Source organism: Triticum aestivum, chromosome 7A, assembly GCF_018294505.1.
Source record: "Triticum aestivum cultivar Chinese Spring chromosome 7A, IWGSC CS RefSeq v2.1, whole genome shotgun sequence".
Taxonomy (NCBI): domain Eukaryota; kingdom Viridiplantae; phylum Streptophyta; class Magnoliopsida; order Poales; family Poaceae; genus Triticum; species Triticum aestivum.
This window is the reverse complement of record NC_057812.1, coordinates 210,781,647-210,800,981: the sequence shown is the minus strand read 5'-3', so window position 1 is coordinate 210,800,981 and position 19,335 is coordinate 210,781,647. Positions and strand designations below refer to the sequence as shown.

The 19,335-nt window shown below is 44.9% G+C and overlaps 1 protein-coding gene across 1 annotated transcript; it reads left to right on the top strand.

Annotated features, from left to right (window-relative positions):
• Positions 1 to 15,729: 15,729 nt before the first annotated feature.
• LOC123150069 (protein RADIALIS-like 4) lies at positions 15,730 to 18,567 on the top strand. The gene is made up of 2 exons (XM_044569858.1): positions 15,730 to 16,250; positions 18,110 to 18,567. Exons 1-2 carry the CDS (start codon positions 16,000 to 16,002, stop codon positions 18,132 to 18,134), a joined length of 276 nt encoding a protein of 91 aa, XP_044425793.1. The 5' UTR covers positions 15,730 to 15,999; the 3' UTR covers positions 18,135 to 18,567.
• Positions 18,568 to 19,335: the final 768 nt, after the last annotated feature.

Below are 19,335 nucleotides of genomic sequence, written 5' to 3'. Positions count from 1 at the left end.
AAGTGCAACTATCCCTAGGTGGTTTTGGTAATTCATAACAACATATAGCTCATTGAGCTAATGCTATTCCAAGATGATTATTTCAGGAAAGCTCAATGATTGGCATGGCATGGATGTGAAAGTGGAACCCTCAAAATGCTAAGGAAAAAGGATTGGCTCAAGCTCAAAATCTCAAGACTCTTCATTTTATATTTTAGTGATCCAAGATCACATCGAGTCTTTAGGAAAAGCCAATACTATCAAGGAGGGATGAGGTGTTGCTTAATGAGCCTCTTGCTTCATGTGCTTAGTGATATGCTCCAAAAACCCTCAACTACTTTCCCATATCCACATTTGACCTAAACCCTAAGCCAAACTCGGTCCTACCGATTCTTCCTATCCGGCGCCACCGAGTTTCACTTGTCATTAGCCACTGCCAAACCCTAGCAATTCGATTCTACCGATAGGGATCTCGGTCTCACCGAGATGGGATTGCAAACTCTCTGTTTCCCTTTCGTAACTTTTCGGTCTCACCGAAAGAGCGAATCGGTCCCACCGAGATTGCAATGTAAATTCAGTGTTTCCCCTTTGTAACTTTTCGGTCTCACCGAAAGAGCAAATCGGTCCCACCGAGTTTGCCTGACCAACTCTCTGGTTAGCTAATTACCAAATTCGGTCTCACCGAGTTTGTGTAATCGGTCTCACCGAGATTACGTTATGCCCAAACCCTAACCATATCGCTACTACCGAGTTGCATGTCAGTCCCACCGAAAATCTCTAACGGTCACTAGGTTTACATTTTCGGTACGACCGAGTTTGTGATTCGGTCCCACCGGGATTGGAAAACTGTGTAACGGTTGGATTTTGTGTGGAGGCTATATATACCGCTCCACCCCCTCTTCATTCGAAGAAAGAGCCATCAGAACACATACACCATTCCAACTCACATGTTCTGAGAGAGAACCACCTACTCATGTGTTGAGACCAAGAAATTCCATTTCTACCATATGAATTTTGATCTCTAGGCTCTTCAAGTTGCTTTCCACTCAAATCTTCTTTCCACCAAATCCAAATCCTATGAGAGAGAGTTGAGTGTTGGGGAGACTATCATTTGAAGCACAAGAGCAAGGAGTTCACTACCTACACACCATTTGTTACTTCTTGGAGAGTGGTGTCTCCTAGATTGGCTAGGTGTCACTTGGGAGCCTCCGACAAGATTGTGGAGTTGAACCAAGAAGTTTGTAAGGGCAAGGAGATCGCCTACTTCGTGAAGATCTACCGCTAGTGAGGCAAGTCCTGTGTGGGCGATGGCCATGGTGGGATAGACAAGGTTGCTTCTTCATGGACCCTTTGTGGGTGGTTGCTTCTTCGTGGACCCTTCGTGGGTGGAGCCCTGTGTGGACTCGCGCAACCGTTACCCTTTGTGGGTGGAGCCCTCTGTGGACTCTCGCAACCATTACCCTTTGTGGGTTGAAGTCTCCGTCAACGTGGATGTAGGATAGCACCACCTATCCGAACCACGGGAAAAACATCCGTGTCTCCAATTGCGTTTGAGTTCTCCAAACCCTTCCCTTTACATTCTTGCAAGTTGCATGCTATACTTTCCGCTGCCAATATACTCTTTGCATGCTTGCTTGAATTGTGTGATGATTGCTTGACTTGTCCTAAAATAGCTAAAATCTGCCAAGAACTAAAATTGGGAAAAGGTCAAGTTTTTATTTGGTCAAGTAGTCTAATCACCCCCCTCTAGACATACTTTCGATCCTACAAGTGGTATCAGATCTTTGGTCTCCATTTGCTTTGATCTCCATAGCTTTGGTGGTCATAGCCTTGGTTTCACAACCTAGGAGAGTATGGCGTCTAGCGAGGGAAATTACCACCGTAGAGGTCCCTACTTTGATGGTACTAATTTTGCTAGTTGGAAGCATAAAATGAAAATGCATATTCTTGGACATAACCCCGCCGTTTGGGCTATTGTGTGTGTTGGTTTGCAAGGTGACTTATTTGATGGGAGAGAACCAAACCGTGAAGCTACCGTGGATGAGTTGAAGATGTTGCAATACAATGATCAAGCTTGTGATATTCTCTTCAACAGATTGTGCCCCGAAGAATTCAACAAAATCAGCCGTCTTGAGAATGCGAAGGAAATTTGGGACACTTTGATTGATATGCACGAAGGTACTGACTCCGTCAAGGAATCCAAGTTGGATGTGCTTCAAAGCCAACTTGACAAGTTCAGGATGAAGGATGGTGAAGGTGTCGCTGAAATGTACTCTAGGCTTGCTCTCATCACAAATGAGATTGCCGGCTTAGGAAGTGAAGAGATGACCGACAGATTCATCATCAAGAAGATTCTAAGAGCCTTGGATGGAAAATATGATACCGTGTGCACATTGATCCAAATGATGCCCAATTACAAAGATCTCAAGCCAACGGAGGTGATTGGAAGAATTGTTGCTCATGAGATGTCACTTAAGGATAAAGAGGAACTTCACAACAAATCAAGTGGTGCCTATAAAGCCTCATGTGAAGCCCCTACATCATCAAGTGAGAAACAAGACTTCAATGAAGAATTGAGCTTAATGGTGAAGAACTTCAACAAGTTCTACAAGAGTAGAAGCAAAGATAGAAGCTTCAAGTCAAGGTCCTACAATGACAAAAGATCTTCTAGTCGAGAACGAAACTGCTACAATTGTGGAAGACCCGGACACTATTCCAATGAGTGTACGGCTCCCTACAAGAGAAGAGAAGATTCTCCAAAAAGAAGAAGCAAAGAATCACCACCAAGAGAGAGGAGGAGTAGAGATGATCGTTATGAACGAAGATACTCACGGAGAAGCAAGGATTCGGAAAGGAAGGAAAAATCATCAAGGAGCTACACAAGACGAAGACATCAAGCTCATGTTGGTGAATGGGTATCCGGCTCCGACTCCGACAGCCACTCCGAGAGAAGTTATCACTCCGACTCCGAAGATACTCAAGATGAAGGTGTTGCCGGTCTAGCACTTGTGTCAACCAACTCCTACGACATATTTGACTCACCAAATGAAGGAATTGGAAGATGCTTCATGGCCAAAGGTCCTAAGGTAACACACCCCAAGTATGTTCATTTCAATAGTGATGAAGATGACTTGTTAGGTGATGATTTGCTTGTTGACAACTCTAGTGATGAATACTATGATGAAACGTCAATTAAACATGCTAATCAAGATAAAACGAATGACAATGATAAGGAGAAGATTGAGGCTCTAACTAAAGAACTAAACACTCTTAAGTTAGCTCATGAAACTATCTTCGAAGATCATCGAGAACTTTTAAGAGCTCATGAGAAATTACGCTTTGAAAAGCTCAATCTTGAGCAAGAGCATGAGTTCTTAAAAGCAATCAATGATGATCTCCGCAAGAAAAGCTCTTCTTACATTGTCAAGCGTTTACTCTTATCCACTTACATGCCTCAAGTCAAGTCTAGTAACAAGAACAAGAAAGATTCTTCCTCTAGCAGTAACAATGATCATGCTAAATCCAATATTGTTGCTTCTAGTAGTTCTCTTGATTCCACTAATTATTCTCTTAGCCAAGTTACACTTGAGCAAGAAAATAGCTTATTGAAGGGAATTATAGAGAAAGGAGTGTACAAAAGCCTTGCCGGGAGTAAGCAATTCGAGGAAATTGTGCGCAAGCAAGGAATGCACCGGAAGAATCAAGGTGTTGGTTTTGAACGAAAGTTCAATGCCAATGGAATTGAGTGGGAAGAAGATCAATACCCCAAGACAAAGTTTGTTCCTCAACAAGAGAAGTACGATACTTCTTTCAAGGTAACACAAGCTCAAGATGATCTTCCACCACAAGACTACGAGCAAAAAGGCAAGGACAAGCTTCAAGAGGAAATTGATGCATTTGAAGAAGCTCCTAAGACCTTAGTCAAGTGGATTCCCAAGACTACTTCAAGTTCCACTTCATCAAGTACGACTACAACTCCAAGGATTCCCATCAAGATGGTGTGGATCCAAAAGAAGAAGAACTAGAAGAGTTCTTGAGGGTGACTCCGCCAACATACTTCATTCTTATCATTTTGGCAAGAACAAGTGCAATCAACTTCCACATCTTGCACTAGTTCAAGGAGTCACAAACCCTCTTGTTGGTAAGACAAGGGACAAGGTAACCTAAAAGTTTTCGTGGACATCATCTTGTGTGTGCATCACTCTATGTCTATGGATATCCTTGTTTGTTCCTTGTGGGACTAACCCATGTAGGTATTGAAGGTGCAATTCACTCAAATGGATAGCTCCAAGTGGTCTACATCAACATTGAGCATCCACATCTTCAACATCTACATGAAGTCATCATCGACAAAACCCAAGGTTAGTTCATCCCTCTTAGGGGGGATATCACATCTAGGGGGAGCTTTACTCTAAGACTTGAGCTAAAGCAACTCTAAAGATGTGAACACAACAATGCTTTATGTAAAAGTGGTAACCCCACTTAAGCTTAAGCGATGAGTATGACCTATGATCAAGTGCTCTCACTTGACTCCTAAGTCAATATACTCATATATAGATGACCTTGTCATCGCAAATTGCTTGATAGATGCTAGAATTGGCTGTGCATGCCTTGCCATATATTTCATTTGCCATCTTATTGTGTGAGCATGCTGGTTGCATATTTTACTCATTCGAGGACATCCACTTGTTGTTTTGATTGTTTGGTTTTATTTTCTTTTGCCAAGTGGATGGATAAGAATGCCTAAGTACCTCCTCTAGCTATCTATACTTTTCTCGTCTCAAACTCTATTCATGCTGCATCACAAAATTTGATCAAGTCAGATTCGAACCACTCTGTGTGAGGAGCGCTCGGAGTCCCTGATTCGTCATAGACTTAAACTTCCAAAACCTCTTTATGATTCTCGGTCTGACCGATACCCCACTTTCGGTCCTACTGAGATCATTAAGTTGATCTAGGTTTTCTATCTCGGTGCAACCGATTTGAACATTTCGGTCCCACCGAGTTTCAGTAACTGCCTGCAGTTATGAATCTCGGTGCCACCGAGTTGTTCCACTCGGTCACACCGACAGGGTCGGGCTATATATAGTCACGGGAAAAATTTGGAAATTTCTCCGAACCCCTTCGCCCGCGCGATAGCCTGCTCTGCCAACGTGGTCTCCGGATCGTCTTCTCGCCGCCAGCCGCCTCCAGTCGCTGGTCTCCGTCGCCGTCAACGGGAATTCTGCCCCGCCGTTGCCGCCGTAGCGAGTCTCCGCCGAACTAGGGTATGGACTCGATCACAGTGCTATTCCCCGTCCGATTCCCAGCACATTGTGTTCTTCATGATTCTTGCCATGATTGAAACACTCCTATCCAGTCAATACGCCCGTAGATTAGCTTTGATTTGAAAATTTTAGGGTTAGGTTTCCGCCAAAACCATCTCGGACCCACCGAGTTGAAAAACTCGGTCCCACCAATTTGGCTTATGCCATTGCACAAGTTAGACTCGGTCTGACCGAGAATTACTTATCGGTGTGACCGATTTTGGAACTCTGTGAAACCCTAGCAGTCTCGGTGCCACCGAACTGTGACTCTGTCCTACCGAGTTCACTAGTTTAGGTTCCAAAACTGCTTCGGTATCACCGAGTTTGAAAATCGGTAGATCCGAGATGATTTCAGTGGGAAACTAAAACTAAGTTTTTGGATCATTCTTTTTGCAAAAATCTCTGCATTTTGTGATGCTCATCTATTCTACCTCATCTATAAACTATTCACAGGGTCAGAAGTCAGAGCTTGCAGCATGTCTGATCAAAGTGACAGCGAGAACATGTCAGAGCAGCAGGTGCACATGAGTGAGGGCACTAGTCCCTCCAGCTCTTCGGATGAGGGCAGCAGAAGTACCCCAAGCAATCTGCCAAAAGCTGCCACCAGACAAAAGAAGAAGAGAACTTCAGACTTCGAAGATGAAGATTATGTGGCAGAGGAAGAGGCCACATCAAAGAGAGTTGAGCCAGCTCAAGGCACAAAGCCAGGTCTAAAGATCAAAAGGCCAGCAGGCAGGCAGCCTATGTCAAAGGCAAGAGCTTCAACTGAGAAGCCTGCACCCAAAGAGCCAGTTGCTGCTGAGGGAAAGAAAAGAAAGGAAAGGGTCAAGAAGACCGTAACCAGAGTGCTAGGAAAGGCTTCCATCATGGAAGAGGAAGAGGAAGAAGAGGTAGCTGCACCAGCACCCAAGGCACCCAAGCTGATGGGTGATGCCATAAGATCAGGGGCTACTGCATCTAAGCCCAAAGCTGCCTCCAAGCCAAAACCAAAGAGGAATACAAGGAGCATTCCTGGAGCTGAGAAGAACAAGGCCCTACTGCCTGAGACTGTTGCTAAAGAAGAGGATGAAGAGCAAGTTCTGAGAAAGCTCAAGCCCAAGATCCCAGACCACAACGATGCGCATCCTGTGGCTGAGGACATGAAGCTCAGGAGAGATTCAGGGCTGAGGAAGTGGAGAGAAGCAGACTCGTATGCTTCAAGGAGGAGGACTGCTGTTGACTACAGGTTCCACACTAAGGAACAACAGGACTTCTATGAGACAGTACTGCTTGATAAGAAGCCAATAGTCTGTGATATGAGATGGGTTGACTGGCAGTACATCAAGGACAATGAGGAGCACTATCCTGGAGTGCAAGACAGCTTCATAGCTTGTGGAGTAGCTGGCTTTGTTGGGCAGAAGCTCACAAAGTGGAATGAGGAGCTTATAATGCAGTTCTACTCCACAGCACATTTTTATTCAGATGGGAGGATCACATGGATGTCTGAGAGTACAAGGTACCAATCCACAGTTGCTGAGTGGGCATAGATCATTAATGCCCCAGAGGAGCATGATGATGATTTGGACATATATGCCAAGAAGAAGATGGACCATAACTCTATGTCCAATATGTACAAGGAAATTCCAAATGAAGCACTTGACACGTTCAAATTTGGGTCTGTGCATTACCTTCTGTCAGGGATACCAACTATCAATTGGATCTTGAGGCACACCTTATTGCCCAAGTTTGGATATCACAAGATGATCAGAGGCCATGCTATCAACTTTCTACATGTATTTGATGTGCCTCAGAAGTTCAAGGTGATGAGCCTCATAGTGGAAACTATCAAAAGGACTGCAGCAGATCAGAAGAGGAGTTGCGGATATGCCCCTCAGATCAAGGAGCTCATTAAGTCCAAGATGGGCATGGGCATATATTTATTGGACAAGGAACACCTGCCCATCCGTCCAGATTTTGAGGACAATCAAGTTGTCATGACTAAGAACGAGCCATCATCTGCCCAAGCATACGCAAAGAAGGAGAAGGCAAGGAAGGAGAAAGCTGCCAAGATGCCAACTCAAGAGGAGGCATCTGAGTATTTCTTGAAGACCAAACAAGAGCAGCTTGGTTACCTGATTGCATCCACCCTGTGGATTGAGCAAGGACTAGCCACCCTAACTCAAAACCAGGCAAGCCTAGAGAGAATCATGGAACAAAAGTTCTATGACTTGGATGTCAAGGTAACGGAGATTCAGTCTGCAGTGGAGCAGCTCCAAGATGATATGCAGGAGAGGAGAGGCAGGACTACCACTCATGCCTTTGCCAGAGTGCCACGAGGTCCGAGGTCGTCTGCCGTGCCAGTTGCTGACACAAGAGCCACCACCTCAGCACCAGCTACAGCCTCAGTTCCACCAGCTCTAGCATCTACTTCAGCTCCAACTCCAGCGTCTACTTCAGCGTCTACAGAAGCCTTCGTCCTTGGAGTGATCCGGACTCCACCACCACCAGAAGATCAAGCCTGAGCGTCGATCTAGCACTATGCATTTTCTAGGAACTTTTTGGTAACTTGTTGCCAAAGGGGAAGAAAAATGTATAGATCATAGGCTTCGAGAGAGAGAGAGAGTGTTGCTTTTCTCTCTTGCTTTATTTGGTGGTTTTTCGAACTTGTTTGATTTTGAGTGCTTGAGATACTACGTCATTATTTGTGAGACATTGATGATCATGTGTTTGATCATAAGCTACACTTAATGCTTGCTTAATGCTATTATCTTATCTATCTTATGTGATCTTTCACTATTCTTGGTGATGAGTGCATGTATTTCATTCTTATCATTTTAAGCGCTCCACCAAGATGTATGTGACATGGAAGAGTAACCCATGACTCTAACTCCTTGTGCATTTGCAGTCCAAAGCAAATTTTAAATATGCACAAATTTAGGGGGAGCTCTTACTTATCACATACTTCTCAAAGCGACGATATATTTCATGCTTATTATCATTTGTCGAAGCTTTGATCTATATGTTGTCATCAATTACCAAAAAGGGGGAGATTGTAAGTGCAACTATCCCTAGGTGGTTTTGGTAATTCATAACAACATATAGCTCATTGAGCTAATGCTATTCCAAGATGATTATTTTAGGAAAGCTCAATGATTGGCATGGCATGATTATTTTATTCCAAGATGATTATTTTAGGATTGGCTCAAGCTCAAAAGCTCAAGACTCTTCATTTTATATTTTAGTGATCCAAGATCACATTGAGTCTTTAGGAAAAGCCAATACTATCAAGGAGGGATGAGGTGTTGCTTAATGAGCCTCTTGCTTCATGTGCTTAGTGATATGCTCCAAAAACCCTCAACTACTTTCCCATATCCACATTTGACCTAAACCCTAAGCCAAACTCGGTCCTACTGATTCTTCCTATCCGGCGCCACCGAGTTTCACTTGTCATTAGCCACTGCCAAACCCTAGCAATTCGGTTTTACCGATAGGGATCTCGGTCTCACCAAGATGGGATTGCAAACTCTCTGTTTCCCTTTTGTAACTTTTCGGTCTCACCGAAAGAGCGAATCGGTCCCACCGAGATTGCAATGTAAATTCAGTGTTTCCCCTTTGTAACTTTTCGGTCTCACCGAAAGAGCAAATCGGTCCCACCGAGTTTGCCTGACCAACTCTCTGGTTAGCAAATTACCAAATTCGGTCTCACCGAGTTTGTGTAATCGGTCTCACCGAGATTACGTTATGCCCAAACCCTAACCATATCGGTACTACCGAGTTGCATGTCAGTCCCACCGAAAATCTCTAACGGTCACTAGGTTTACATTTTTGGTCCGACCGAGTTTGTGATTCGGTCCCACCGGGATTGGAAAACTGTGTAACGGTTGGATTTTGTGTGGAGGCTATATATACCCCTCCACCCCCTCTCCATTCGAAGAAAGAGCCATCAGAACACATACACCATTCCAACTCACATGTTCTGAGAGAGAACCACCTACTCATGTGTTGAGACCAAGAAATTCCATTCCTACCATATGAATCTTGATCTCTAGGCTCTCCAAGTTGCTTTCCACTCAAATCTTCTTTCCACCAAATCCAAATCCTATGAGAGAGAGTTGAGTGTTGGGGAGACTATCATTTGAAGCACAAGAGCAAGGAGTTCATTACCTACACATCATTTGTTACTTCTTGGAGAGTGGTGTCTCCTAGATTGGCTAGGTGTCACTTGGGAGCCTCCGACAAGACTGTGGAGTTGAACCAAGAAGTTTGTAAGGGCAAGGAGATCGCCTACTTCGTGAAGATCTACCGCTAGTGAGGCAAGTCCTGTGTGGGCGATGGCCATGGTGGGATAGACAAGGTTGCTTCTTCGTGGACCCTTTGTGGGTGGTTGCTTCTTCGTTGACCCTTCGTGGGTGGAGCCCTGTGTGGACTCGCGCAACTGTTACCCTTTGTGGGTGGAGCCCTCCGTGCACTCTCGCAACCGTTACCCTTTGTGGGTTGAAGTCTCCATCAACGTGGATGTAGGATAGCACCACCTATCCGAACCACGGGAAAAACATCCGTGTCTCCAATTGCGTTTGAATTCTCCAAACCCTTCCCTTTACATTCTTGCAAGTTGCATGCTTTACTTTCCGCTGCCAATATACTCTTTGCATGCTTGCTTGAATTGTGTGATGATTGCTTGACTTGTCCTAAAATAGCTAAAATCTGCCAAGAACTAAAATTGGGAAAAGGTCAAGTTTTTATTTGGTCAAGTAGTCTAATCATCCCCCTCTAGACATACTTTCGATCCTACAACGGGGCAGGAGGCTAGCAGGTGCACGACGTCCTCCATTGGTCCATTGCATAAGGAGCAAGTCAGGTTGTGAGGCCAGCCTTTCTTTGCAAGAACGTCGACCGTGTTGCAGCGGCCAAGCAGTGCCAACCATGCAAATAGCTTGCATTTGCCCGGTGCATCGGATTTCCATATGAGCGCAGCCCAAGCAGCTCGAGTGCAGCCCTCAAATTGAATTGTGTAAGCCGTTCTTGCCGTGTACATGCCATTTGCTGTCCACTTCCAGCGAACCCGATCAGGCTCTTCTGTTAGGTGTAAATTTTGGACTCCTTCCCACAGCGTCAGGAATTCCCTTGTTGCGTGTGCAGATAGGTTTGCTTTGAGGTGTCGGATCCATCTGTTGTTCTCCATGGCTTGCGCAACAATGAGGCTTTTCCTGGTGCAATGTTGAAACAACGCTGAGAATGCATCCTGGAGGTTGATGCCCTTAAACCATGGCTCCTTCCAAAAGAGAATGCGGTCACCCTTGCCCAGCTGGAAGTCAACAGAGGCATTGAAGAGCGATCTAACCGCAGGATCGATAGGCAGCTCCAGCCCCAGCCATGCCTTGTTGATGTCGGTCAAGGAAAGCCACAGCCACCTCATCCGTAGGGCGCGACTTTGGGCTGTCAGGTTGATGATGCCAAGCCCACCTTAATCCTTTGGCCGACATACTGTACCCCAGTTGACAAGGCATTTTCCTCCGGCCGCTACCTCGCTACCCCCCCCCCCGCCCCCGCCCCCGCCCCCCAGAGGAACCCACGTCGAACCTTGTCAATCAGCTTAGCCAGCCAAGCCGGCAATATCAAGGCGAGCATTTGGAAGATCGGCATCGCCGAGAGCACGGTTCTGACAAGACCAGCTGTCCATCAAGGGATAGAAGGGCGAGCTTCCAGCCCTTCATCCTAGCAATGAGCTTGTCGCAGATCGGCTGTAGATCATTTTCCTCAGTTTCTTGTCCGCCAGCGGCATGCCCAGGTAGGTGCAAGGGAAATCCTTGACGGGGCAGCCCAAGTCTTCAAGAAGCTCCTGGAGGTCGATCCCATTGCAGCAGATGGTGGAGACCGATGATTTTGCAAAGGTAGTGCGCAGGCATGTAGCTTCTCCCATGTCATATATCATCTTCTTTTTTGTTCATGTCAGCATGTCATCCTTATTATTGAGTAGAATCATGAACAGTTTCCCTAAATTATATGGTCGTTTTGGCCTGTAAAAAGCTTAATCAAATTTACCACAGTATATATATCACCAGAATATTTTGGGCTTACGGTATATACTAAAAAAGGTGTCTAAATTTTTGTGTGATCTATGCCTACTTGTCAAATGTGTAAAACATCTAGCAGAAGTGCGTTAGGCTCGCTTTTCCACAGCTTTATGTGACGATATTATCACAAATCACTGCAATTCCAAGCTAACCCGTAATCGAATTAGTTTTACTTACTTCAGTTTTTTATTTACTTTCATCTCAGGTTAACAGCAGCCGAATGCAACTCGTAGCTAGAGGAAGATATGTCTAGATCCATACATATGTTCTGCATTTTTTTATACTTCATAGAACTTACAGTGAAAATCAAATTATTTTGGCAAAACTAATTAATATTGAAGAGAAGCCACTGAAACATGTATATGAAAATCAAGATACAGTGGAAATGTGCACATAATTCATTCAGGAGTAGATATTGTTTTTATAGTTATCATTTATATAGCATTGTCCGATACAGAGCCCCTTCACTTTTGTCGTGTAGGTTCAAAATTTGGATCAGATCTAGTCGCCCCACTTGAGCACAGGCTGACCCTAATAAGAGCGTTTGGATCACTCCGTGATAGGAAGCAAACCTTGCACCATAATAGTACCATGTTAGATCTGTCCATCGTATAGTTTCTACAAACGAAACTAGGTTAGCTCTGCATCCGATATGTGTGCCATTCCAAAAGGAACAGACAAGTTTCCACGGTGGATATGGATTTTATACATCACTTATCCATCACCTGGAATCTGAGCCATGAGACCAACAAACTTATGGAAGGGGAGATGAACCTACTCTGCTATCATTTCTGACCAAAAGGGCGCATGTTCTGTTCCTTTTTAATCCTCCTGAACCAGAGAAAACATATCTCCACTACTACCTTATATTTGGACAAAATATATCTCCCCTAGCTCCTCCTAATAAGCTGGGTGGGTTTTCACCCTTTTCCAAGAGAGGTACCCCTGGTTAAATACGATAAAGAAAATTTGCAAGAAAGGCAATTTTGTTCCATCTATGCTGTGTTGCATACGAGAATCTGCATGTATCTTGTCCTTGGTAGTAGTTCGAGGGATACATGTAAATAGTGGTATACAGCGTGCATACACTGTATTAACACCTGCATTAACACCTAATATAGTGTATTATACTACAATAGTGGTATAATATAAGCCCAGCGTTCCATCATTGGTAGATTATGATAAATATAAATCCCAACCCACCAGGGTTTAAGTCCTGATGCTCGCATTTATTGATGAATTTATTTTAGGATTTCCGGCGATGCGCATTTAGTGGGAGGAGACGTTCTTGTCGACGACGAGGTGTCTACGGTGACTTCGTAAATTTTAAGATGATATGCCGGCTCAGTCTTTCGAAGGTGCTCATAGGGGTAGGGTGTGTGTGCGTGCGACCGTGCATTCGTAGGGGTGAGTGCATGCACGTGTATATGAGCGCTTGCGTCTATATTGTGTTAAGAAAAATGATAAATACAAATCTTTGAAAATCTCTGCCTCATAGGGTTGGGTGACAACGGAACAATGCTAATAGTTCTTTCTTTTCAAAATCTTTGTAGAGGTACAGATAATTCATGGCAATAGTCTACAACTGATGGTGCACATTGTTTGTTCCTAATGTCTACAACAGGCATTCAATCAATGTACGTTTGCTTTCTAAGAAAGAAGGACATCAATGTACGATGAAATTCCCAGCTCTGCAGCTTTTTGTAGTACTAAATATTCTTGAAGTGGAAGTTGTATGGTATACCACTCAGTAAGGATCTGTGCGAATTTTTCAAATACTGTATCAAGTATATATGTGTGAACGTTTGATCTATGATGAGTACTTAGCACTTTTCACTTGGAAGTTTAAGAGTCCAGGCAAGAGGTACCAACCCATTTTTGCATGGTCAGCATATTTTTCCAGTGATAGGTAGTGATTATATATATATATATATATATATATATATATATATATATATATATATATATATATGTATGTATGTATATATATATGATAATTTTATGTCCCCCTTAAAGCTTCAACGGTCCAAAGAAGAATCACCTTGCCATTTTTGCATGGTCAGCATGTGCTTTAGAGCATCTCCAACAGCCGCGCCAAACTAGCGCCGCGCCACAAAATTGCCCGTTTTAGCGTGCGCGCAACCGGTATAGTGGCTCCAGCGGGCTCGTAAAAATAGCGTGCGCGGCATATCTAGTTCAGCGCGCGGGCTGAAACGGGATCACGCGCCGCTTATTTGTTGCGCCCGCTCCCGCGCGCTCGCTCGCAACTCCCACCCCCCTCCCCCATCCAACCGCGCCGCCGCCGCCGCCGCCGCACCACCCGGCGACCGTTCCGACGCGTCCCCGGCCTATCCCCGCGGCGGTTCCCCCCCCCCCTCTAGTCCCGCCGCCCCTCGCGCGCGTCCGTCGTCCGACGAACAACGCCCGAGCGCTCGCTGCCGCTCGGCGCTTGCAAGGTGTTCGACAAAATGCCTGCAAGGTATGTATTGCTCAAACGTCATGAATTTGGTGCATGTTGATTCTAGTTTTTATAGTATAGTATTGAACATTGTAGATGAGTTCGTCGTATGATTCTTCCGAAGAAGAATTTGATATGGAAGAGGAGGAGGACCTTGCAATGATCCTAGCTATGCATATCAATAAAAAACCGAACCACGGTGGTTCGGTTATGGGTCGGCAGAAAATTTGGAGGGATATGATCGATGCCCATAACAAATTGATGAGGCACTATTTCGTGGAGAATCCCACATACTCAGAGTCGTACATTCATCGCTGGTTTAGGATGAGCACCGAGTTGTTCAGGCGCATTGCAGAGAAACTAGTGAGCCATGACCGGTTTTTTCAGCAAAGGAGGAATGCCGCCGGAGAGCTCGGGCATAGCACCTTTCAGAAGGTGACAGCCGCTTTGCGTATGTTGGCATACGGTATCTTGGCTAATCTAGTTGATGATCACTTGGCTATGGGTGAGAGTCAAGTCATCATGTGTGTCAAGCTCTTCGCAGTCGGAATTGTGCAAGTGTTTGGCGAGGAGTATTTGAGATCTCCCAATGCTGAAGACACCACAAGGCTATTGGCGACGAACAAAGCTCGTGGCTTTCCTGGCATGCTTGGCTCAATATATTGCATGCATTGGAGTTGGAAGAATTGTCCAAAGGCATGGCATGGGCAATTCCACGGGCAAAAAAAAGATTCCACTATAATCCTTGAAGCGGTGGCCGATCAAGAGACTTGGATTTGACATGCATTCTTTGGAATGCCTGGATCTTTGAATGACATCAATGTTTTCAACCGGTCTCCACTGATGAATAAGATTGCAAATGGTGAGTTGCCACCGGTGCAGTTTGTAGCAAATGGCGGTACATACAACTATGGCTATTATCTAGCGGATGGCATCTATCCAAAGTGTCAAACCTTCGTGAAGCCGTCGAAAAAGCCTGAAGGTAAGAAAAATCTTGATTTTCACAATGCTCAGGCGGCGGCTAGAAAAGATATGGAGAGAGCTTTTGAGATTTCGCAAGCCCAATTTGCTATTGTGAGAGGACCGGCTAGATTTTAGGATCAAAAAATGCTTTGTTACATCATGCACGCTTGTGTGATCATGCACAATATGATCATCGAGAATGAGCATGGCCAAGATTTAGACTACTCACAGTATGAGCTCTTGGGACATCCCGTGCGAGTGCGACGGAGGGCTGAAAGGGTGGCCCGTTTTGTTGCCTCCTATCATGACATTCGGCGTCCCGCAGCGCACAATGATCTTCAGAAGGATCTCATTGAGGAGTGGTGGGCATGGCATGGACGACAAAGAGCATGATTTGTGCGTTCGACATTGCATTGTTCATGAACTATTTATTGTGTTTATTGCACTATTTGTTGTACTGAACGATAAACTATTTGTTTGGGTTGTAATAACGAAATTGAAGTATTTATTGTTGATTTATTTTGTTATAGTTTGATAATTTTTGCTTCTATTTGAAATGCATATATTGTTTGTGCGAGTCGCGCGCCCTGCATTTTTTGCGTGCTGCTGGAGCTGCGCGCGCTGCATTTTAACGCGGCTGCTGGAGTCAGCGCTGCCCGTCACGCCAAACCAGGAGATGGGCGCGCGGCAAAGTAGATTTTAGCGCGCGGCGCGTTCGGCGGCTGTTGGAGATGCTCTTAGGTATGTTTAGCCTACCGTAATTACTAATCATAGTAATCATTAGCCTGGTTAAAGTACAAATAGTCTCAGTGAAGATAGGGGGACAAAAAGAGATGAAAGGGGCCTCCCCCTCCTCCGGCAGACCCGAGGAGACGATGCTGATTCTCCCCGGCATTTCATTTTGTACAATGAAAATATGAAATGAAATCTCTCCTCTCCTTTCTTCTTTCTTTCTTTCTTCTTGTGGCTCCTATGCAAGCTTGTCGTTGATTTGCCCATTGGTACTGCTGCTAACACCTCCAATCCACCCCCACCATTCCCAAGCATTATTCTCCAGCTAGCCTCTCCTCCCACTATATAAGTTGCACCATTGCCACCACTCTTGTTGCATACAAACACAAGCCAAGCCAAGCCCGGTGATCTAGCAACCGTAGTAGCACTAGTAATAGCAGCAGTAACAGTAGTCATTGCAATCCACCTTAGTTTTCTTTCCTGTTGAGAAGCCACAGCCCAGTCAAGCATGAGTTCATCGTGGACATTCAAGCAGAACAAGGTGTTCGAGGTGGCGCTAAACAAGTACGACAGGGACGCGCCGGACTTCTTCCAGAACGTGGCGCGGGAAGTTGGCGACGGCAAGTCGGTGGAGGATGTGAAGAAGCACCTTGCAGAGCTGGTAAAAGACGTGGACGAGATTCATACAAACGGTGCCGGCGGCAGCAGCAACAACAACCAAGGCGGTTCCAGCCGCGGTGGCAGCAGCGACGGGCAGAGGTAGTAAGTAGTCTGTCCGAAACTCATACTAGTTCTGGACTGTTCCATCCATGCACATGCATCATCACATAAGTGGCCAGCCTCTACTACTCATGTGGTGTGTGCAAAGGGAAAGGGCGGTGTTCCTTTCGGCCGGCCTGGCTAGCTTTCTCTGTGCAGTCACTTGCACTGGATGCTTTATATTCCTTCCATACATGGATTTCCCTCTACTAATATGCATGGTTTCTTGCTGCTCCCTTGGGCATGGACTTCTCTGTTCCCTTCTTACTCTGCATGTCTTGCAAATGCTATACTATTTGGTTATCTCTTGAATCTTGACTGAATTTTGTTTGTAATTTATGTGGTCTTGCAAATGTAGTAGCATTGGCTTCTTTTCCATTCTTGAGAGGCAAATTTTAGCATGACTAATCCATGCATGAACATATTTTTGTTCATTCATTTCACTGAGCGTAGCCAACCATGCGCTTTGCTTTTTCACTTACGTATCATTGCGGTGATGTCACTTACACTTCAACACTTCTATGTTCAGGAGATCAAGTTTTATAGTAATCCTAGTTGTAAGCTAATTACTACAGCAAAACATGGCATGCCTGCTTAATTAATTGCAAGCTAAACAGATCTCCATGTTCCATTTTACTTATAGGATGAACTACCTGATTAAAATCATATAGTACATGCTCGTACGTGCTAGCATTTGCTTTGTCTGAACAGTATGATCTTCTTTTCGCGATATCATTGTGTTATCGTCCTTGGAGCTTGTTTTGTCTAAGCTAAGCATGAACTGCTCATTCAAACCTTGAGGTGTATTTCTAGGAGCCCTCTCCGATAAATATTAGCCAATCTGGTTAAACCTTTAGTGAGAGTAACTTGCTTGGATCATCAATTTTAATTGAAATTCAGTCAAACTGGTCATAAACAAAATCATTGGTTTCTGAAATCAACATGCAGAATACCTAGGTCTTAGATTTTTTTGACGTTTTATCATCTTTTGTTTTGTGATATCTCTGAGGTTTATCCAACAATGATTCAGTCATGTACCTTAAATATTAACAAGATAATTTTTGTTCGCCGATGACCTGATCGCACTTTGTGCCGCCGAGGAAAAAAAAATCAAAATGGTGTTGCTCGTGATGTTCCATGTATGTTATTGGTCATATACACAGGCGCAGTTGTACTATAGTTAACTGCTGTCAGGTTTATCGCAGTTAATTTCAGTCGGCTCCTCAGGTAAACACAGAGTTGATTTTATGGATTTACCAGTAAAACCTATAAAAACGGTGAAGAAGGACAGCATTAGAATATATCCTACACTCCATCTGATAACTAACCTCAAAAGCAGCGCGTCTTTGTTAGGGTTCTAGGCTTTATGTTTTAACCACAGCATACCCTTAATTGGCAAAAAAGAAAGCGCAAACGGGATGCTAATTTGTCCGGGATACCAGAAAAGTGTAGTAAGCAGGTAGCTAGAGAATGCTTTTGCTCAAGATTTGCACATAAAGCTTGTTGTCCTTTCGACGGGCATAAAGTGCTGTCCCTCCTTTTAACAGTTGACGTTTTGTTCTCTCCTTTCGCATATGAACGTACCCGGACAAATTCCAATCTTAGGTTTCTTCCTCTTGCCCCACTAGCTAGACTAGAATAGATCCGCTCTATATGTTATTTCCAAATTAATGTTCTTGACTGGAAAAGACCTTTGTTTCTGTCGGCATCTCTCTCTCCCCCTGCCTTTACAGGGAACATTCAGACTTGTTATACTGTGAGCCAAGCATTTCTATTTCGTTTGTGGATTTCAGTTTCAGTCATTAAATCCATGCCTATGAACCTAGACTAACCCTCAGTTTATTCTCCCCTTTTTCCAGGCCATGGTACCTCAAGACCCAGTGATGGCTGGTCTGGTGCAAGAAGGGCCGAAACAGCCCTCGAGCACAGCTAGCCTCCTCCCTTTCCAGCATGAAACCACCAGTACTACACTACAGATACACATGACCCCATGGTGATGGTGATCCGGTCATGTACCTAAAGTTGCTATAGCTAGCGCTTCCTCTCCGATGATGATGGCGACGACGACGAGAAAAAAAGTCCGGGACGTAATCAAGCCCCGCATCGGAGTTGTATCTTTCGTATATCTTGTACCCAATTGTGCCTACGTGTATATGACCCACCACGAGCCCTGTCCCCAGCTATATGGGTGTAGCGCTGGTACCGCCGGAGGTTATCTCGGACGCGACGGTGTATCTTGATGTAGTGGTCTGTCTCCCTGTCGAATCTGTTACCTGACATATATTGCCTAATGGAAATTCCGGTCTACGGATTATTTATCTGTTTTGCTAAAAAAAAATCTAGATGTGCTTTAGGTATTGCATATTTAAGTCCAATGTCATTGATTCTACGTAAAGATTTATGTGAGTATTTTTAATTTAACCTTTTTCTTTTTATGTCTGATTGAGCCTTGCAAAGAGAGCCTTGGCTCAATAGTTGGTTTGCAATTGTGCAGCCTAACGACCCGAGTTCAATTCCTAGAATTGCCAGGTGATGCACACGAGTTTTCCTCGTTTATTGAGGATCAAGTTTGATGTGTGGTGGAACCACGTATCAAGATATATCTTGATACTTATTTTAAAAAAATTCTGAGGACCATGTTTATCTTGGTACTCATACTAAAATGGTCGTATGCATCCCTAGTTGGTGCAGAGGCTGGGAAGTGAAATTCTCTCCCATTTTTAAGAAATTGTGCATGCCCGTGAAGGCGACCCTGCAGGCGACGCCGCCTCGGGCGGCCTCATCCGCCATGGATCGGCGCGTTGGGCGAAGATTTTGGGCGCTGTCGGACGGCATCGAAGACTCAGAAGGCGAGGCCGGTCACTCGGACGGGGAGGAGCCGCCGGCGGGCTCCCCGACGCCGTCAGACGCGGTCTGTGAAGCGTTGAGAGTGGGCTATGACGAGCACGAGGTCACGCTACTCGTCGATCTGTCGGTCTCGCGCGATGATCCAGCGAGATCGGGATTGAAGGAGGAGGACATCTTCGAGATTGTGCGCCGCATCGTTCATCGTCCTACGGCGGCTTCGGCAATCCGGCCATGGCGA

Coding starts and splice junctions, on each gene's coding strand:
- LOC123150069 (XM_044569858.1), top strand. CDS start 16,000: ATGAGTTCATCGTGGACATTCAAGCAGAACAAGGTGTTCGAGGTGGCG. Junction 16,251..18,109: donor GGCAGCAGCGACGGGCAGAG/GTAGTAAGTAGT, acceptor CCCTTTTTCCAG/GCCATGGTACCTCAAGACCC.